At 36.4% G+C, this 22,291-nt stretch overlaps 2 protein-coding genes across 4 annotated transcripts in view; one reads left to right on the top strand and one right to left on the bottom strand.

Moving 5' to 3' along the window:
- Positions 1-13,637, top strand: part of apbb1ip (amyloid beta precursor protein binding family B member 1 interacting protein) — a 30,713-nt gene extending 17,076 nt beyond the window's left edge. Inside the window, exons 6-14 of the mRNA XM_039666471.2 lie at positions 677-836; positions 5,918-6,039; positions 6,360-6,434; positions 6,544-6,687; positions 6,882-6,992; positions 11,253-11,351; positions 11,623-11,746; positions 11,834-11,880; positions 12,876-13,637. Coding sequence (XP_039522405.2) covers positions 677-836; positions 5,918-6,039; positions 6,360-6,434; positions 6,544-6,687; positions 6,882-6,992; positions 11,253-11,351; positions 11,623-11,746; positions 11,834-11,880; positions 12,876-13,412 — 1,419 coding nt within the window. The 3' untranslated portion in view covers positions 13,413-13,637. The remainder of the gene's footprint in view (positions 1-676; positions 837-5,917; positions 6,040-6,359; positions 6,435-6,543; positions 6,688-6,881; positions 6,993-11,252; positions 11,352-11,622; positions 11,747-11,833; positions 11,881-12,875) is intronic.
- Positions 13,506-21,075, bottom strand: LOC120475782 (uncharacterized). Of its 3 annotated transcripts, XM_039666474.2 has the most exons (19): positions 20,769-21,075; positions 20,574-20,692; positions 19,731-19,856; positions 19,581-19,645; positions 19,248-19,304; positions 19,003-19,101; positions 18,813-18,880; positions 18,649-18,736; positions 18,507-18,576; positions 18,336-18,408; positions 18,147-18,230; positions 16,162-16,291; positions 16,041-16,085; positions 15,878-15,959; positions 15,387-15,479; positions 15,216-15,295; positions 15,093-15,136; positions 14,446-14,525; positions 13,506-14,271 (listed from the first exon to the last, which is right to left on the bottom strand). In XM_039666474.2, exons 1-19 carry the CDS (start codon positions 20,953-20,955, stop codon positions 14,149-14,151), a joined length of 1,713 nt encoding a protein of 570 aa, XP_039522408.2. In that variant the 5' UTR covers positions 20,956-21,075; the 3' UTR covers positions 13,506-14,148. The 3 variants fall into 3 exon arrangements, with proteins under 3 accessions (XP_039522408.2, XP_088981677.1, XP_088981678.1); XM_089125551.1 differs by lacking the exon at positions 16,041-16,085; XM_089125552.1 differs by lacking the exon at positions 18,147-18,230.
- Positions 21,076-22,291: the final 1,216 nt, after the last annotated feature.

The following is a 22,291-nucleotide window of genomic DNA, read 5'->3' as shown; positions in this document are numbered from 1 at the left end:
CACCTAAACCTAACCGCGTCCTCTAACTGACGCTTTCCTTTAGCGTCATTTACATGACGCTGTAGGATCGCGTCATGTAAGTGACGCTAAAGGGCGCCTAAAACGTCAAATATTGAAGCATGGTCAAAGGTGACGCCTTGGGGTGAGAATGCGTTGTTTGTTCAGCGAGTTTTGTCCACTTTGCAGAATATTCTGGACAAGAACTGCTCACTTAAACTGGATGACACCATCTGACCAATATAGAATAAAACAACCCGGTCTCATCCCAAGACGTCATATAACTGACATTTTGGGACGTCTTTTGACCATACGTCAATATTCGCCTTTTTAGGGCCCCCTTAAACGTCGGTAGATGAGGTTATGGGATCCTAACTCTACCCCATACCTAAACCTAACCCTAACCTACCCCGTCACCTAACTGACGTTAAAGGTAAAGCGTCCGTTGTATGACGGCCCGGGATCGCCATCTACCGACGTTTAAGGGGGCCCTAAAAAGGCGGATATGGTCAAAATACGTCCCAAATCGTCAGTTATATGACTTTTTGGGATGAGACTGTGTTAAATAAAAAGCATCAAAACCAAATTTTGTTACACTGATCATGCTAATTGTCATAAATCATGCCATGTGGTTATCCTGTTTGAGTTTAACCTTGTGATTTATCATTTGTTGTTATAGCTGGTTGTAAAAGTGGAGATAATGGATGGCAGCTCAAAGACTTTGATGGTGGATGAGAGACAAACAGTAAGAGAGGTGATGGACAACCTGTTTGAGAAGACACATTGTGACTGCAATGTGGACTGGTCTGTGTGCGAGACCAACCCTGACTTACAGACTGGTGAGTATTATCCATGTAGACACACACACACACACACACGCACACACAACTACATGTCCATTCAGTCGTCATCAGCTTTACAGGACTGGATTTTGCAAAGATGATGAGGTGTGTTTTCATTGGCGTGCTGACAGGCAGGATCCAGTGAGCTCACAGTACAAAGCTGACGTACCACCATACACATTCACTCTCACACACCAAACGACAGGTGGGTTTAATTTACTGTCCCAGACACTGTCACTCAACCTCCGTATCATGAGGAAATACAGTCCTTATGATCGAAATCCCCCTTTAGTCTTTCTCCATCTGCTGTGAGGCTTCATATACAGCCATTATGTTTGCTGTCTGGTTGCCAAATTTTAGATGATTAGACTTAAAGAGACTTTTTGAGCAATTGCTAGCATTTGTTTCCCTTATGAAAAATGAGGGCACTAAATTTTATTGAATAGTGTACTCCAAACCATATAAAATATATTTTTGAAAAACTACTTGGAGATAATATACTATTATTGAAATGCAAGGCCACTTCAGTGTATGCTTAAAGAGTTTATACTCTCATTATTATGTTTATTAATTCACTTAACAAGTGCACCTTTATATTAGTATGTTTTAATAATCTTTTGTCATGCTTTAAAGAAGCATGTTTTACGCTTATTTTGGATGTACTGACCAACATACTAAAACACATGTAAAGTACTTGATTATAATTTAAACTGTAGAGTCTTACTTGATATTACATTTAAATATAGTATAATATACAGTATATTCAAATATATTTAAGGCATACAAGTTTTAATAGATATGACATTCGTTCAATTTAGTCCTTAGCACTTAAGTCCTTAACGCTATTAACTTTAGCTAATTGTGTTTAAAATTGTTTTAAACTAAAATACATTTTCATTTAATGGTAAATAACATGCAATGGCATAAAATATTACATTTAGTTTGCACTTAAAGGGATAGTTTCCCAAAAATGAAAATTCTGTCACAATTTTCTTACCCTCAATTTGTTTGTTCCTCAATTTGACAGCTCCAAACCTGTATGAATTTCTTTCTCCTTCTAAACACAAAAGATATTTTCAATAGTATGGGTAACCATACAGTTAATAATATGAAGAAAAAAGAAAAAAAAAAACTACACGAGTCAGTGGGATCCATCAACTGTTTATTGACACACATTCTTCCAAATAATAAAAACTTCAATGAATTAAAAACATAATGATTTAAATTTACTTTAAAGTCAAACTTTCAATTAGACTTTATTTTAAAGTGTACCTATTAAAAGTTAAGAAAGAGTCATGAATATTTAGGCTACTCTCTTTAAGTAAACCTATTTATTATTGTATCGGTTTTGTTATTTTTGCAAATACAGTTTATATATATATATATATATATATTATATATATATATATATATATACTTTTAAGATTTGAAGTTCGCTACAAGTGCAGATTTAGTGCAGATATGAATACATAGGTGGGACTAAATATTATAGCTTACGAATAGGCAACTGACAAGTAAAACTAATCAGCTGAACACTTATCTCAATATTGTTGGTGGTGTGCCTCCTCTTTAAAAACAAGTTGCCTCCATAAAAGAGTGTGAGGCAAGTGCAACTAAACAAACATTTCCAAAACAGAGTCAACGTTTCACTATGTTAAATATCTTTGGAAACATGTTACACCCAAGTTAATTTTAGAGAAGTGTCATCCTCGCATGATGATGTTTCCTACTGTGAGTGACTTATAATCATGAGAAAAGTACTCATGCGAGTACAGCTCTGACACACAGTCAACCCGCATTAATACACCGTCGAGCGCCATCATAACTTTGCCAAACGGGTGGCAGTGAAGGGAGAAGGACAAAGCCAAGCAAGCCAGTCAGAACCCTCAGAATGTGACGTTTGAGAACCTAAAACCCTTTTTCTCCCAGTTGACACGGCTACACATAACCGGCATTATCAGAAATCTCCACTTTGGCTGGAGTTTTTAGAAATAATCATTTTCTGTAATAAAAACAGGGTTTTCGTGTGAACGAGAGGCCAAACCACGGGGTAATATCTATGCGGTTTGAGTTTAGATTTGGTTTTAAATCGTGTTTTTAGTTTGATTTGTTCCCTGTTCAGTAGCTCATCAGTACCATGTGTCTAGTTAATTATCTCATTTTGTCTCTCTGTGTATTTATAGCCCAGTGTTTGTTTCAGTCTTTCTCAGATCTCATCAGCAGTTTTTCTGTTCATCGTGTTTTCCTTTCCTGATGAAGTGTACTATTTGGCTGTATTTGGCCACATCTACATTAATCCTTGAAAACGTAACTTTCGTTTCAAAATGTTTTCCATCCAAACTGTCTCAGTTTCTCAGGAAGACCAAAACGGAGAGAAAAAGATGCGTTTTAAATTAAACAATATATGTGTGTGGACAAGGCCTATTGGCCTAATACAACTTGTTGCTGCTTGTTATTTCAAACAGTTTTAAAGTTTACTGTGCTTTGTTTTTTTTTCACCACTATACTCCCAACCGTTAGTGAACTTGGGACGTCTTTTGACCATATGTCAACATCCGCCGTTTTACGGTACCCTTAAATGTCGGTTAGATGACGTTATGGAATCCTAAACCTACCCCGTCACCTAACTGACGTTAAAGGTAAAGCGTCAGATGTATGACGCCCCAGGATCGTCATATAACTGACGTTAAAGGGTACCCTAAAAAGGCGGATGTTGACGTATGGTCAAAAGCGTCAGTTGTATGACGTCTTGGGATGAGACTGTGTTAGGAAATCATACATGCTGAGGGAAAATAGCTTCCATATTAACACTTAACGTCAGATCACCTGCCATCATCATTCCAGTTTCTAATCAATAACAGACAGACAGCATAGTACCTATAAGACTACAGTGTCTAGTTTGGCATCAATGCACCAGAAGCTGCACACAGTAAAAAGTCCCCTTTGGTTAATAAGTTTATGATAATCATTTTTTCAAGATATTTTTTATAAATATTTTTATAAGTCTTTTATAAGTTAAAGTTGAGTAAAGCTCACATCTTAAAAAGGAAGTTTTGTTTCGAGGAAGTTCTATTCTATATTTGTGCTTGCTTTGTGCTTATGCTTATTAGAATACAGATTAGTGATGGGAAGTGCAGATATTAAAGGCCTCTCATTTGAATGTACTTTACTTTATTAAAAATGTTTTACTGTATTTTTAATTAATACTTTGAGGACCTTTTAGCTTTTATCCATATTTTAGGTGCGCAACGTAATTTTTTTTTACAATTTACTTTGCAAAGTATATTATGAATGAAAACAATTATTTAAAAAAAATTTAATTTATGAATGTGTGTGTGCAATTAATGTTAAACATTCTTTGATGTATTCATGTATGTACAGTATGTATTTCAATCATGACAACTCTCGAAATTGAAAACACTATTGATAAGAATGGAATGTACTATATAGAATAGATTTTCTGCTACTGCTGGCAGCATGAGTAAAGCCTACTGTCGAAACATGCACATACATACAGGAAAAAGGATACAAGCTGCTGTAAGGATTGTTGGCATAACCCGCTAGTAGTTCAAGGCAGGTGGTGCTGGGGAAGGAGGAGGACTAAGAAAATGGCCATGGCGTTCTGCGCTTAGCTGAGCCAAGTCGGGATGAAATAAATAGGTCACATAGATGTATTTAGGAGAACCACTCAGATGCTTGGAAGAGTTTAAAGATTGTTTCATAAACTAAGCATGTATGTGTGCAATTAAATTGAATGTTTTCCATCTTGTAGTTTGTAAGCTGCAAGGTAAACCCAAGATTGTTGGTACAGTTCCCTGAGAACACACACTTATACACTCACCTAAAGGAAGTTTAGGTGTTGGGAACACCACACTAATACTGTGTTTGAGCCCCTTTCACCTTCAGAACTGCCTTTATTCTGCGTGGCATTGATTCAGCAAGGTGCTGAAATGTTGGCCCATATTGATAGGATAACATCTTGCAGTTGATGGAGATTTGTGGGATGCACATCCAGGGCACAAAGCTCCCGTTCCACCACATCCCAAAGATGCTCTATTGGCTTGAGATCTGGTGACTGTGGGGGCCATTTTAGTACAGTGAACTCATTGTCATGTTCAAGAAACCAATTTAAAATGATTCGAGCTTTGTGACATTATCCTGCCTAAGTAGCCATCAGAGGATGGGTACATGGTGGCCATAAAGGGATGGACACGGTCAGAAACAATGCTCAGGTAGGCCGTGGCAAATTATGCCCAATTGGCACTAAGGGGCCTAAAGTGTGCCAAGAAAACATCCCCCACACCATTACACCACCACCAGCCTGCACAGTGGTAACAAGGCATGATGGATCCATGTTCTCATTCTGTTTACACCAAATTCTGACTCTACCATCTGAATGTCTCATCAGAAATTGAGACTCATCAGACAAGGCAACATTTTTTCCAGTCCAATGGAAAAAACTGCCCAAACTGTCCAATTTTGGTGAGCTCTTGCAAATTGTAGCCTCTTTTTCCTATTTTTAGTGGAGATGAGTGGTACCCGGTGGGGTCTTCTGCTGTTGTAGCCCATCCGCCTCAAGGTTGTGCGTGTTGTGGCTTCACAAATGCTTTGCTGCATACCTAGGATTTAACGAGTGGTTATTTCAGTCAAAGTTGCTCTTCTATTGGCTTGAATCAGTTGGCCCATTCTCCTCTGACCTCTAGCATCAACAACCTCTAAAACAACATTTTCACCCACAGGACTGCCGTATACTGGATGTTTTTTTTTTTTCATTTTCACACCATTCTTTGTAAACCCTAGAAATGGTTGTGCGCCAAAATCCCAGTAACTGAGCAGATTGTGAAATACTTTCTTTCCCATTCTGACAATCAGTTTGGAGTTCAGGAGATTGTCTTGACCAGGACCACACTCCTAAATGCATTGAAGCAACAGCCATGTGATGCCAAATCAACAGCCAAATCAATCGTTACACAAAGTGTTCATAACTTCAAAGGGTTTTATTGATTATCAGTATTTGTTTATGAAAATAGGAAAATGCGGTATGGACAAAATCTTAATTGAGTTTGACCTTTCCACAGAACGAGGGTTTGAGGACCATGAGAACCTAGTCGAGCCTCTTTCTACATGGACCAGGGACAGTGAAAACAAAGTGGTTTTTCATGAGAAAAAGGACAAATATGAAGTGTTCAAAAACCCCCAGGCAAGTATTTGGATGGCTATTTGTGCTTCTAACCAATGAAATTTGAATTGCAGCTTATGAAAATATCAATGCTTTTCCCTACAGTAATGTTTCACTGAAGTGACATTTCCAGTGCAAAAACTGCTCTCTGACTTCTCTATTTCTAGTTCAATAAAAATGGAACAGAAATTAGAAAAACAGTTAAACTCAGCATATTGACAGCTTTCTGTAACTGCTTTCTTTTGTGTAAAGACTGTCTTCGTGACCAAAATTATTACTTAAACATGACATTTTGTTGAATGCTGATTAAAATGAAGCCCTCATTTCATTTTATTTTACAGTTTTTTTATATGTGGAAAAAAGATAAGAAATCTCTAATGGACATGAAAGAAAAAGACAAAGAACAACTTCTGGAGGTGCGTCTGCGTTCAACTTTCATATAATTGAGAGATTTAATGTCAGCTTACCAATCAAAAGATTTAAAATGGAGTCAAGTAATGTATGGTTCTGTATTTCTGGGTTTAGGAGAATTTTTGTGGAGCCTCCATCATTGTGCCTGACCTTGAGGGCCTTCTGTATATGAAGGAAGATGGCAAGAAATCCTGGAAACAGCGCTACTTCCTACTTCGGGCCTCTGGATTGTATTACTCACCCAAAGGCAAGACAAAGGTCAGCTCAGGCAACCCAGACAGTAAAACATGCAGTGCATTTTGAGTTCAGACAAATCCCGCTTATTTCGCTCAATGTACATCAGTTTACTTTTTGATTAAATACTTAATCACAATAGACCTAAATAATAGCCGGCTTGGTGAATATGTCAAGAAATTACATTTTTGTGCATTGTGGGGATCTCTCTCCATCAGGCATCACGGGACCTTGTGTGCTTGGTGCAGTTTGACAATGTGAACGTCTACTACTGCAAAGAATACCGAATCAAATACAAAGCACCAACAGACCACTGCTTCATTCTCAAGGTACAGTTTTCTTAAACTGCTCTAACTTTAAAATTAATAAAGAGTTTGGATCAGAAACATACAGTGTGACAAGGACAAAGATGATAAGTAAACATGAGAACAGTCCACCATTGTGAAAATATTTTCCAATTCATTATTTATATTTACATTTATTCATTTAGCTGACGGTTTTATCCAAAGCGACTTACAAGTGCTATATATGTCAGAGGTCGCACGCCTCTGGAGCAACTAGGGGTTAAATGTCTTGCTCAGGGACACATTGGTGTCTCACAGTGGATTCGAACTTGGGTCTCTCACACCAAAGGCATGTGTCTCATCCACTGCGCCATCACCACCCTTTTTATTACAATCACATTCATTATATTGATATATATATATATATATATATATAGAATGAAATAAAAGCCAATTTACTCTTAAATGTTTCTCAACACACTCAAAGGAACACTCCTCTTTTCTTTTTTTTTTCTTTTCTTTTTTTGGAAATAGGCTTATTTTCCAACTCCCCTAGGGTTAAACAGTTGAGTTTCACTGTTTTCAGAACCATTCAGCAGATCTCTATTAGACCATTGGCATCACTCTAAAAAAAAAATGACCAAAGATTTGTGATATTTTTTCCTATTTAAAACTTGACTCTGTAGTTGCATTGTGTTCAAAGACTGACGGAAAATGAAAAGTTGCGATTTTTAGGACAATATGGCTAGGAACTATACTCTCATTCCTGCGTAATAATCAAGGAACTTTGCTGCAGTACCATGGGTGCAGTAGACGCAATGATATTACACAGTCGTAATATGCTTGTGCATGATGCAACTATGCATCACACGAAATACGTTCTGAGGAAACTATTTTGATGTCCTGTTTTGGTAACAATTTACTTGAAGGGGTGTGCATAAGACTAACATGACACCTTCATAATCATGACATGACATATGTCATGAATATGAAGGAAGTTTAATCATGTTTGTGACAACTGTCATTAAGTGTCATTCGCATAGTTATGACATTTTTAATGCAAATATGACATTGTTTGAGATGTCTTTGTTATGACACCTTGACATAAACCAATACATCATAACCTGTCAGTGTCTTTGTCATGACAACTTGACATTACTAAGACAACACAACCTGTCATAAACATGACATAGCAGATTAATTATCAAACTTAAGAAACCACCTAGCTTTATTGGTTAAGATTACCATAAACCATCAGGTGGTTGGTTTTGACATTGGCTGTCATGAACCCATTATAACTTTTTAATGACAAATTCAATGTGTACCACTGTACACATTCTTGAGGTCAAGAAAAATATTCATGACACAGTTATAATGGCCTCATGACAGCCAATGTCAAAACCAACCACATGACAGTTTAACTTAATTATATGTCAAGTTGTCATGACAAAGACACTGCAGGTTCAGAACAAAGATATCTAACACAGTCTCATCCCAAAAAGTCATATAACTGACGTTTTGGGACGTATTTTGACCATACGTCAATATCCGCCTTTTTAGGGCCCCCTTAAACGTCGGTAGATGGCGATCCCGGGCCGTCATACAACTGACGCTTTACCTTTAACGTCAGTTAGGTGACGGGTTAGGTTTAGGTCTGGGGTAGAGTTAGGATCCCATAACCTCATCTACCGACGTTTAAGGGGGCCCTAAAAAGGCGAATATTGACGTATGGTCAAAAGACGTCCCAAAACGTCAGTTATATGACGATTTGGGATGAGACCGGGTTGAGATATCACAATGTCATATTTGCATTTGACACTTAATGACAGTTGTCATAAACATGCACAAACCCTAATTCATATTCAAGACATCATGTCATGGTTATGAAGGTGTCATATCAATCTTAAGCACACCTCTTCAAGTAAAATGTTACCCCTGTTTTCACAGATTCACGATTTTGTAGTTTATACGGAGATACGGTTCAAAAACTTAAATTCAGACCAAAATGCTGTTGTCAGCCAAAACGCATAAGCCTTATGTTTTTAGTTGAAAACAGTGTCGTATAAACATCCCCTAAATAACTAAATGGCAAACTTAGTCTCGGGCCAGTGTTAGAATGCAACTTTGGCTTTAGATTTTTAAGTAATTTCCCATAATAACAAGGTGTCTTTAAGTACTCCAGGCAGTAGGGGATTTATCTGATATTTACACACCATAAATCAGCTTGGTTCTCTTTCATACAGTAAGTGTGCACTCAAAGACCATCAAGCTGGTAGGCGTAACCCCCAAACGCTGCTAAACACAAATTGTACAATAATTATTTCAAGGTGTGTGCTTCTTTTATGTCTGGTGCTACCCCTAAAGATAAAAGCCAATGTGTTGCATTAGAATGTCCAGAATGCAGGAAGTGGTTGGGGAAACATCTTTTCCTGTTTAGCGTGCCTGGATGAGAGCTGACATTAACTGTGGCAACATGAAACACAAGGGATGAGGGTTTGAAGATTCACAGAAAGTGAATCTTTCTTAGATAGCAAGGGGCTAAATTCAAGAAACGGTACAGTATTTTATAGTTTATACAAAAACAGCATCTTAAAAAATATAACGGTAACATTGTATTTTACAATGTCCAATCTACTTGCCATTACTAACAGTAAACTATGCATCTACTGAACGACTACATTCAACTAACCATAAACTAAATCCTAATCCACCCAATAGCAAGTAGGCTACATGTTGTTTATTATTATTACTTAATTCTTAATTACACTGCAACTCAAATGACACCTTAAAATAAAGTGTAACTAAAATAACTGATGTGTAAACTTTCTAGATCTGGTAAAGAACTTTAAATGCTATACTATATCTTGTGTGAAGAACTACAGTGGGTCTAAGAGCGAGCCTTGTGGCACTCACAGCTTAATTTGTATTCGAGTCAAGTCAAGTCAAATATATTTATATAGCGCTTTTCACAATATTGATTGTATCAAAGCTGCTTCACAATATCAATCAAGACAACATAACAGTGTTTGTTTATTCATGGAAAAAAAGACAATCAAATTTGGTAGAGCTGATCAATGATGGGTCATTTAATTTGAATATCCCCAATATTTAATTGAATAAATATTTAATTGGTCATTTAATTGAATATTGGTTCAGACAGTATGCATAGTGGTAACAATCTGATAAATATAACCAAAACCAATCAAAACTAGCAGTCTAAGAATGCTATCATGGTTCTCAAGCCTTTCCAAATGAGTCTATAATTTGACACTATGGTTTTGTAGCCATCAGCCACAAGTTGTAATAGGTCAAAACATTTTTTTCGGGTTATTTTTCAGTTGACTGAGCCTTCCTTTAATTAAGTCTTTGCACACAATTCAAAAATCCTAAATAAAACTTTTTTCCAGTCCATCCTCACCTCTAATAATATGATGTATATGATGAAAGTGTTAATACTGGGTTACTTGTTATCACTGTGAAGCTGCTTTGATACAATCTGTATTGTGAAAAGCGCTATATAAATAAATGTGACTTGACTTGACTTGACTTACTGTTCTAGCAAATTAAAAACGGGCATGGAAAGGATATCACTAGCTAAAAACTAATTTTGGACAAAGAAAATTATAACTTTAAAAAGCTATTTTCCCATCAACCCATAGGAAATGAAATACCTCAAGGATTATAGCAAAAGCAGGTCCACTGACATGTTGATGTCTTGCTAAGAAAGCATGACAAATCATCAAGTGTGTTTCAGGATATGTTAATATTAGGGTGGGCTGTGTTTTATGTTTGTCAAGCAATTGAAAAATAAAATGCAAAAAATAAAAGTAAATGTGCACAATTAAAGCCTGACTCCAATAGAAAAGGGACATGCATTCTTTGCATATAGGCAATAATTCAAAATTATAAAGCAAAATATTTTTGTGGTTCTTTTTTTTTTTTTAGCAATATTTAGGGCTAATCCTAAAGTGTGGCAGGCAATCAAATTTTGATTTTAGTGTGCCATCCACTGTCTCTGCTATGCAACTGCAGCTCAGTAAAATTATGTAATCAATTCTTAATATCAACTGTCCATTTGGAGAAAAACTAATATTAGCAAAGCATGGACTAATATCGAATGCCCTAATACGTAAAAAATAAATAAATAAAACATTGATTAAAGTAAAAATGAATGGTTCCACAAATCTGTAGGGACAGGGGGAACAATATGAAATGCAACTAAATGAAATGTTATTATCTTGGCCTTCTCGGGTGTGTATATCAGGTTTATGTCATATTCATATGGTTATTGTGATCTACTTTCAGCATCCTCAAATTCAAAAAGAATCCCAATACATCAAGTATCTGTGTTGTGATGATGAGCTGACCATGACTCTGTGGGTGACTGGGATACGTATCGCAAAGGTGAGCAGAAACCAGGCCACACACCAAAAAAAAAAAAAAAAAAAATAGAAAATGATTGTATGATAAATGCAAGAAGACACTAAGTTTAACTTTTTGCAGCAAAAATTGACATTATAAATTATAGTTTACAATGCAAAAATGTACTGTAAATTGTAGCTGTAATGTGTTCGGTCCTATTGTGAGCCGTCTACTTTGTCAAAAAATTGTAATAACTAAAAAATAAGTCCTTTTACCTTATTAACGGTCAAGTTTTGTCATGATTTTGTCATAGTATGGTAAGCAGTTATATGAAAACTACAAAGCCGCTGTGAGGAAAGCAGCCGGCACTGCAACCTGGGCTAACCGCACTATCCAGGCCTCCTCCAGTGCATCGACACCCTCTCCGACACCTAAAGGTAGAGACAGAGAGCTAAATACATTGTTATAAAATGTATCTTGATCTATATAAGGATTTTGATGACATTTTTGTGTTTGTCTTTCAGCCAAAGCTGCGAATGGACACGCTCCTCAGCTTCCAAAGGACACCAAGGTACCTCTTAATCTATCAGTTGCCTTAGTAATAAAGAACACCATAATATAATATGATAAACAGTGAGTTCATGGACCATACTTAAGTATGGACAGACACTTAACTGCATGCTAACTGCAATTAAACAAAATATAGTTTAAATGTATTGACACAGTTAAGTACATCTTTTTATAACATTTCATAATTACTTCTATTTTCTATGAAATATGGTTGAAGTGTACTGCCGAATATACTGTGAAAAGCATTTAAAGTGAACTAAAATATACATATATCATTTCTTTTGAAACGTGTCATGTTTAAAATATTTAATTACACATTTGTCATGATGAAGTTGCCAGTTGGTACATTTAAAATATTTTAACATTATATGTATTAACGAATTACAAACTACAGGTAAAAATATAATCAAAATTACATGTGCTCTACTGTAGTATGTTTGTCAACACATTAAAATAAGTGTACAGCAAAGGATTACTAAACCATCATTTTAAAATGTATTATAAATAAAAGTTTAACTGTTAATTTGTCATGATTGCTAAGTACACTTTTTAAAATTGCACTTATTTTTGTTAAGGAACAGTCATGAAAGTGCACTGTCTTTAAATACATATATAGTGGCCTTTTATTTAATTAATGATTAAAATGAAAATATATATTTTTAAATACAGTAGGTAACACTTTACAATAAGGTTCATTAGTTAACTACATTAGTTAACATGTACAATATGTGAACAATACTTCTTCAGCATTTATTAATCTTAGTTAATATTAATTCCAACATTTACTAATACGTTATTAAAATCAACGGTTGTATTAGTTAACATTAGTTAATGGACTGTGTGAACTAACATGAACGCACAATGAACAGCTGTATTTGTATTAACTAACATTAACAAAGATTAATAAACACTGTAACTAATGCATTGCTCATCGTTAGTTCATGTTAGTGTTTATATGAAATCCACCTGAATGTTACTTTTGGTTTGTTTTTGAAGGGTCCTGGCAACCAAACATCTTTCCCACCACCTCCACCTTCAATGGAAACCCTGCCTCCTCCACCACCCGACCCCATGTTGCCTCCTCCTCCTCCTGATCCTCCAACCAAAGTCAACAAGTTTCCTCCTCCACCTCGATTCCCACAATCCTCCCTCCCACCTCCACCCATGGATGACCTGCCTCCACCTCCTCCTCCTCCAGAAGATGTCGAGATGCCCCCTGACTTTCTTCCTCCACCGCCTCCTAGTTTTGCACCTTACGGGGGAGACTCACTCCCCCCACCACCTCCAGACCCCATTGCCTCCCTTCCACCTCCTCCTCCTGGTCCCCAAAACTTTGCATCTGCAGGTGGAGCTCCACCACCGCCTCCACCCCCGCCTCCACCACCAGCTCCTGCACCGGCTACCAACCCATCTGTCCGAAAAATGGGTCCACCTCCACCAAAGAGAACTACACCTCAACAAACAGCGCCCCCAGGTGGCGAACTCATGTCAGAACTGATGACAGCAATGCTGAAAAAGCGCAGTCAACAATGATCTTGAATTCAGTTTGTGTAGTTGGACTAAGGAACTGACCGACAAGTTCTTGGCGTGACATTAGGACACACATCTTTAATTCTTTGTTGGTCAATGCTTGTATTACACCACCAGACTAAAATATGTAAATACTTTGTACTTATGCACCTAATCAGATTATATGTATTACAAATATTCTATGTCATCATTGCTAATGGAATGTCATAATAAATAAGGTCTTGCAGAGTTAACTGTTTAACAGATTTTGGCATGCCTAATTGTTAAACAAGAGTAAACGAGATGCATGATGCAAAGTTTTTTTGTACTTCTGTAGAAATGCAGAAACAGCAATATTACAAAAGACACCCATGTCCATTGTCCATATATAACGGCACATTTTTACATGTATAACGTCGAACATGGCTCATCCTCCAATCAAACCATCCATTAGGAAGTGTGATTAATGTCATAAACAATATTTTTGGTTCAAATTATGCTGAAATTGGCAGCCCAGTTAGATGACGCCCTAGGATGAGAATGCGTTGGTGTACCCTACCCCCACCCCATAACTAAACCTAACCGCGTCCTCTAACTGACGCTTTCCTTTAGCGTCAGTTAGATGACGCCGTAGGATTGCGTCATGTAAGTGACGCTAAAGGGCGCCTAAAACGTCAAATATTGAAGCATGGTCAAAGGTGACGCCTTGGGGTGAGAATGTGTTGAAATTGGTGATTTTTTTTTTCCATTCGACCCTGATTTAGGAAGAACAGCTGACCCTCAGTTGCTGAGCCCAGGATGGAGGTTTACTGGCATACCCGGCTCTCTCAGCCTCTTCCTGCTCCATAAATGGCTCCATTAAAGTCTTCTGCAACAGCGCCACCTAGAAATACATGAAAAATACTGTCACCTAAGAAAACGACAACCCGAAATGGTCTGTCTGAAGGTGTTGTATGTCTTCAAGTCTTCATTTCACAGTAATATATTAAAGCAAATTAAGATATATGATAAACATGATCATGACAGCATATTAGTTTGACATCACATGTAATAATACCTCTGAAAAGTCATTTTTCTCTGCTTTTCTGATAGCAGATTCAGCCATCCAGTTCCTCAACACATACCGTGGGTTTACTCCTGAACAATAGAAACATTATAAATAACATTAAACACAACACAAGAAAATTTTAAAGAAATTAATAATATTATTCAGCAAAGATATATTAATAGGAACAATAAAGACATTTATAATATTGCAAAAGAGTTCTATTTCAAATAAACGCTGTTCTTTTTAACTTTATATTAATCAAAACATGGATCAGGGTTTCCACAAAAATATTAAGCGGCCCAACTGTTTTCAAATGTTTCTAAAGGATCATGTGACACTGAAGACTGGAGAAATGACCACAGGAAAAAATTACATTCAACTGAACAAATATATTAATTACACAAATACTGTATTTTCCAATAGAATCATTTATTTTATATTGTAATGATATCTCATAGTATAATAATATCTTGTAGTAATACAAAATTACGGTTTTATTGTATTTTTGATTAAATAAATGCAGCCTTGTTGAGCATAAGAGACTTCTTTCAAAAACAAATCTTACCAATCCTGAACATTTCAACAGTAGTGTACTTTAATAATATATAAACACATAATACATAGCATTGCATCATATAACATATACAAAAACATACCTTGCATTCTGTGCTGCCGTGCTGCATCTGAGTCACTTATTAGCCTGTAGAAGATCATTAAAACATCGAGTGATGTTCATTTTAATCCTCTAAAGAGTTCGAGTTAACATTACAGCAACATACCTTGACAGACGCAGTAAATAGAGCTGAACCCAGTCTCTGAAATGCTTGTGTGATGAGAGGTCTGAAAGAGCCCACAATGACTGTCAAGAGAGACACAGTCACAGTTAATGAACTGAAATCATGATTATGGATATTGCAGCTGCTGTGGGAGCGAATGGAGAGGAAACACACCGGAGCAATGGGTCCCTTCTGAAGCTGGGACAGGGTCACTTCACTCAGCTGTCTGAAAGTCATAGTGAAGTCTGCTCCAGTCTCCTCCATCATCTCAACACATCACACACCATACAACAATATATGGCTCATTCTCAGGAAATGCTGCCATTTGTGTGATCTACTACCGATTTAACTCCATACTGGACAGTTTGGTTTTTACTTTGATAGTTTTTAACAAATGAAAAAAAAAATTTAAATTATCAAATTAAAAACGTTTATATATATATATATATATATATATATATATGTGTGTGTGTGTGTGTGTGTGTGTGTGTGTGTGTGTGTGTGCGCGCATCTTTCTATAACGGTTTATTGATTCCTTACATTTTTCATAAAAATAAAAATACAATTTTCAATAAAAACACATTCTCCTGAGAAGGGCCAACAAACTTTATCACATTGATTAATTTCAGTACAATTAGAGAAAAAACAATCCAGCTAATATTTACCGTTAAAAGAAATGCAATCACATATGAATCCTTTTCTTCATTTCCCAGAAAGCCCAACTTTGCTTTAAACAGCTCCTGAAATCTATAACAGAAGCAGAAAAATGAGATCAGGAATGACTCAGAGATGAACACAGTGTTCTAGATTGTCTATTGACTTGCTCACCTTAGATGGTAGATTTGTGGATATTCTCTCAATATTTGCTGAGATCTGAAGTAAATGAATTGACACAAATCACCCATTTTATTCCAGACCAATAACAAGAAAAAGATGAACAATGTCTTACTGTGAAAGCTGATCTGAGGTCAGCAGTGGTCTCAGAGCTTCTAGAAGTTTCTGTAGATTGAACAGGCCAACATCAGCCTGAGCTCCTATACTGTACCGGCCCTCGTCATCAGACGTGTTGGGGACAAAATCTATCCAGAGGAAACAATGCTGTAGCAATAACACCCGTTTAACAATACAAGTTTCAAATTTCAATATTATATTTAGAATCCAACATAGATGACATATCAAATGTTGAAAGTGAGACATTTTGAATTGCCATGCCAAATATTGGCTCCTTTTGGATTTCATGAGAGCTACAAATTCCAAAAAAGTTGGGACAGGTAGCAATAAGAGGCCAGAAAAGTTAAATGTACATATAAGGAACAGCTGTAGGACCAATTTGCAACTTATTAGGTCAATTGGCAACATGATTGGGTATAAAAAGAGCCTCTCAGAGTGGCAGTGTCTCTCAGAAGTCAAGATGGGCAGAGGATCACCAATTCCCCCAATGCTGAGGCAAAAAATAGTGGAGCAATATCAGAAAGGAGTTTCTCAGAGAAAAAATTGCAAAGAGTTTGAAGTTATCATCATCTACAGTGGATAATATCATCCAAAGATTCAGAGAATCTGGAACAATCTCTGTGCATAAGGGTCAAGGCCGGAAAACCATACTGAATGCCCGTGATCTTCGGGCCCTTAGACGGCACTGCATCACACACAGGAATGCTACTGTAATGGAAATCACAACATGGGCTCAAGAATTCTTCCAGAAAAGATTATCAGTGAACACAATCCACCGTGCCATTCACCGTTGCCGGCTAAAACTCTATGTCAAAAAAGAAGCCATATCTAAACGGGAACCAGAAGCGCAGGCGTTTTCTCTGGGCCAAGGCTCATTTAAAGTGGACTCTAGCAAAGTGGAAAACTGTTCTGTGGTCAGACGAATCAAAATTTGAAGTTCTTTTTGGAAAACTGGGACGCCATGTCATCCGGACTAAAGAGGACAAGGACAACCCAAGTTGTTATCAGCGCTCAGTTCAGAAGCCTGCATCTCTGATGGTATGGGGTTGCATGAGTGCGTGTGGCATGGGCAGCTTACACATCTGGAAAGGCACCATCAATGCTGAAAGGTATATCCAAGTTCTAGAACAACATATGCTCCCATCCAGACATCGTCTCTTTCAGGGAAGACCTTGTATTTTCCAACAAGACAATGCCAAACCACATACTGCATCAATTACAACATCATGGCTGCGTAGAAGAAGGATCCGGGTACTGAAATGGCCAGCCTGCAGTCCAGATCTTTCACCCATAGAAAACATTTGGCGCATCATAAAGAGGAAGATGCAACAAAGAAGACCTAAGACAGTTGAGCAGCTAGAAGCCTTTATTAGACAAGAATGGGACAACGTTCCTATTCCTAAACTTCAGCAACTTGTCTCCTCAGTCCCCAGACGTTTGCAGACTGTTATTAAAAGAAGAGGGGATGCCACACAGTGGTAAAAATGGCCTTGTCCCAACTTTTTTGAGATGTGTTGATGCCATGACATTTAAAATCAACTTATTTTTCCCTTAAAATTATGCATTTTCTCAGTTTAAACATTTGATATGTCATCTATGTTGCATTCTAAATATAATATTGAAATTTGAAACTTCCACATCATTGCATTCTGTTTTTATTCACAATTTGTACAGTGTCCCAACTTTTATGGAATTGGGTTTGTAGAATATAAGATTGTTAAAAAAAAATTCAATTAATCATGCCCCTCAAACCATGTATATACTGAAAGTATACAAAAATTTACAGTAGATTTAAAGTAGCTTACTATTCATACATTTTTTTCCACTTTTACAGTATTATATATGTGTTCTTGTATATGGTTTATGAGGACACAAATGTGTATTGTGTGTGTGAAATCTTATATGACAGAAAGCTTAAAAACTAAACTTATAGGAAGATGATTGCTAATATTATGAAAGTTTAAGTTAGACAAAGAAACATACTTGGGTCATATGATTCCATAAATCCGAATGGGCCATAATCAAAAGTGATAGAAAGCAGACTGAAGTTATCTGTGTTGCAGACTCCTGTGTGAAGATGCAGATCATGTTATTGTGCATTTTGCGTAAGAAGCTCAATCTATAATGATAAATCTATGTGATAACTAAACAAGTAAAGCAGAGTGAACTAACCATGAGCAAAACCAACCGACATCCAGTGGGCGATTAAATGTGCGGTTTCATTCACCACTCTGGAGAAAAACACCTTCACACAACATGAAAACCATTCAAATATACTGAAGATCAGACAATATAAAATAATCTAGTATTACAGCTGAACAGCAAAGAGACACAGATACTCACCACAAACTTGTCAGGGTTTTTTGTTGCTATAGATTTAAAATGCTCTTTAATTATAAAGTCCAATAATGTCCTGAAAATAAAAATGAAAAAGCAAATAAGAGGGAGAAAAACATATTACCATCCCAGGTTAAAGTTAATGTACCGTAGGACATCTAACTCTCCAGTTCTAGTTAATATCTCCAGTGAACCGATACGAAACCAGGACTTGGCCAGACGCAGAACAACCGCTCCTGAAAGATACAGAGAACAATCACAAAAAGCTGAAGACGGATAAAGAACTTAGTTACTCAATTTTTCATATTTTACCTCTTTCTTTTATGACACTGCCATTATAAAACGGATCCCTCCAAACAGGTTCCTCACTCACAACCAGACTGACAAACAATCAAGGCAAAAAATGGAAAAAGTATAAATAAAAATAATAATAATCTTCAACACCAGACATTTGAATGTGATAAATCCATATATTTCTTTTCCTGTGTGTGTCCATATGTACCTGAGGGCTCTGCTGGTAGGAACTCCCAGAAAGTGCATGGCTTCACTGCACAGGAACTCCCTCACAGAGGAGCGAATCACAGCCCGTCCATCACCAGCCCTGCACACACAACATCATGTCCAGTATACAGCACAACCATTACACTACTGACAGACAGATAATGTAAGATCATTTACAACTAATTATATCTCACAATTACTTCAAAAGCATATCAAAAAAATCGAGCAGCAGGAACTGATATTCACCTCGAGTACGGTGTCTTTCCTGAGCCTTTCAACTGGAGTTCCCATCTTTCACCTTTTCTGGATAAAAAGAGAGATTGTAAAACGGTTAACACTTGTCACAGTTCTGAACTGAGAGATGTCATTGTCCAGACACATGTTTAAGCATTAAGATTTTAAAAAGACAGAATCATATTTGCAAAAAAAAAACAAAACAAGAAGTATAGATGAAACTTTCCATTCTTTAATCTTAAACAACATTATGGGAAAGTTGACATGCATTACAACAGAAAAGTCACATATGACAATAACAACTGATGATTTCTGTTGAACGCTGATGGAAAAGGATGATTTTACCTGTTTGTGTATTCACCCAGCAAATGTGCTCTTCCATCCCCCAGCTGTCCGGCCCAATAACCAAACTATAATAATAATAACACATGTTGACATGTTTGCTTTGGTTGTCTTATGCCATCGCTGTCAGTGTGAAATGTTTGTCAGTTTTACCTGATGGCCTCCGTATCTGTGTGCCAGTGGAACAGAGCCAGGAAACAGTTTCCCACCACTGACACAACGGACAAACTCTTCATTCTGAATCACAGACTCATTTAGATCCAAAATATGTAAAACATCCTGAAACACACAAAAGAGCCTGAATATATGCAGAAACAACATTTACAATAAAGTACTGTGGTGGTCCCATGGTTTTAAATCATTACGTTTTAAGTTGTTATATAACAATATATTGATGTGCTTTAAAAAATAAAAACATTTATTTTGATGTGTTGACTAACATAACTAGATGCACTAGAATTTTAACTGTAACTGTTAATGTTTCATTTAAATAATGTAATAAATTGCAAATTCATTATTACAAATGTGGAAGTAGAAATTTGTATTAAATTCCATGATTTAAATGTGAACGTTTAAATAGAAACCATATTATACCATATACTAACCAATTTCATATAAATATGTAGGCTATAAGTAAGTGGGTCAAAAGCAGCACACTTAAGTTTTTCAACTAAATTTCATATAAATTAAAAACTGTAATAAATGTTCATTTAATTGCAGCTAACATGATGCAATTAAGGGTCTGAAACATTATATTCAGTTTGCACCTAAGTGTAAACTTTTAAAATTGCCTATATTATTTTCATAATTTTACTACTGGAATGGAGTGTAAAAAAACAAAACACAGACGGTACTAGCTCCCTCCATTGTATTTTTCTGTTTCTTAAATTACATACACAGTCACTGCAACAATATCACCAGGCAGACAGTGAAGGGTTTAACTACAGTGAAACATAGGTTTTCTGTAAATGATGATGAGTGTATGGGTTTATTGACCTGTGCCACAGCAGCCAGTGTCAGAGGCTCTTTCAGAGGAGAGGGCTGAGACTCTGAAAACACACATCTCTTCACAGTACGAATAAAATTACCATCTACCTCATCAAGAGGGAGAGCATCTGTAAAACACACAGGAAGTGATTAGACATAGTCAACGTTTAAGATAGCATATTGGCACTCGTACCTGTATCTTACCTAGTAGTTTATGTGATAGTGCCAGTGGTATTTCTCCACAGTGTTTCACATTGCTATAAAAGTGACTCTTATCGAACTCTCTTTCATTACAACTTCCATTCTCACAGAATTCTTGTTCGTCCTTAAATGTAGCGATGGCGACGACCGATAGTAGAAATAAAAATAATGTGAAACCATGTTTTTTCATTACATCAAACTCACAGGCTTATGTTTACTATTTGTCCTTTACTTCCTTACATCACGTAACTAGAGGAAAACATTGAACTGTCACACAAACAATCCTTCAATATTCCACCAGAGGGCGCTCATCGGCTCAACAACCCGAATGCTCCATGTCATATTCGGGACAGTTATGTTTTGTTTTTGTTTTTTGTTTTTTTGGAAATGTATACGCCTTATAAACCATAACCGATTAAATCTATTAATTGTAAGGGTTCAGAAGCTGTCGTATAATTGGAAACTCTCGGAACTTTCTCACTATGATAAAATATGTGTCTGGTCTCTAGAGTCTATAGACAATGATCAGAGACGACTGTGATTGGTCAATCCCCAATCTGTCCTGTTAAAAGTAACAGGGACCATGTGACCAGCCGTCTATTAAAAATACTGAATACTTAAAAATTCTAAATACTCCTGGAGAAGATTGAGATCTATGATAAAAATGAATGTAATGAAAATGTAATTGTTTTAATGTAAAAATTGAAACATGTTTTAAGTTCCCCAAGTTATGGGCCAATACGGAACGTCCATTTTATAACAATTCTGCAGCACATCATTGGGAGGGCGATGTTCATAAATATTCATGAGTTTCCGGGGCATGCACGTCAGCAGATGTAATGGATTATTTCACAAAAAGGTAAATATGACAGTTTCAGTTAATAATGTTTTTATTCGTTTGCACGTGTTGTGGGCCCTGACAATGCAGGCATTGAATTACTTTAATGTTAGGATAAAGCACAGAAAACTTCAACTAGTTGTATGTATTCAACCCATTTTTGTCTACAACAAATTGCAACAATTTACATTTCTTCAAAAATATCACAGACTTTGTGAGATGATCATGAATACAAGGTGGTCTTTTGTTACAACCTACCCCACCACTAGAAGGAAAAATAAAAAGATTTGAGAAGAGAGTCTACCTTAATAATTAAAAAAAAAAAAAAGTAATTGAGTTGGAAGTGAGCCCACAAAAACTTTTGTTTATGGATAGAAAATAGAGAGAATATATTCATTAGCCTTGTTGGAGGTATTAGTATAATAGCAAATAATAAAATAAAACACTGGGCAAAAAAGGGGGTTAACTAAAGTTACACAAATCAATGAATTCACAAGAAGAAGAAAAAATGTTTTAATGTTTCATCATCATGACTAGGAACATCAACATATTTGGTCAAATTGACAGGGTGTATTTTGTGCAAGATATTAAATGGGACTTGTTTGGTCTTGTTGGGAATAAAGTATTAATGGGGCAACAACTGCTATTCTCCAGTCATCCCAATGGGATTTACCTTTAGGGACAATGT

This window comes from Pimephales promelas, chromosome 22 (assembly GCF_988280905.1).
Source record: "Pimephales promelas chromosome 22, fPimPro1.hap1.1, whole genome shotgun sequence".
In the NCBI taxonomy this organism is placed as follows: domain Eukaryota; kingdom Metazoa; phylum Chordata; class Actinopteri; order Cypriniformes; family Leuciscidae; genus Pimephales; species Pimephales promelas.
This window is presented reverse-complemented; position numbering and strand designations above follow the sequence as displayed.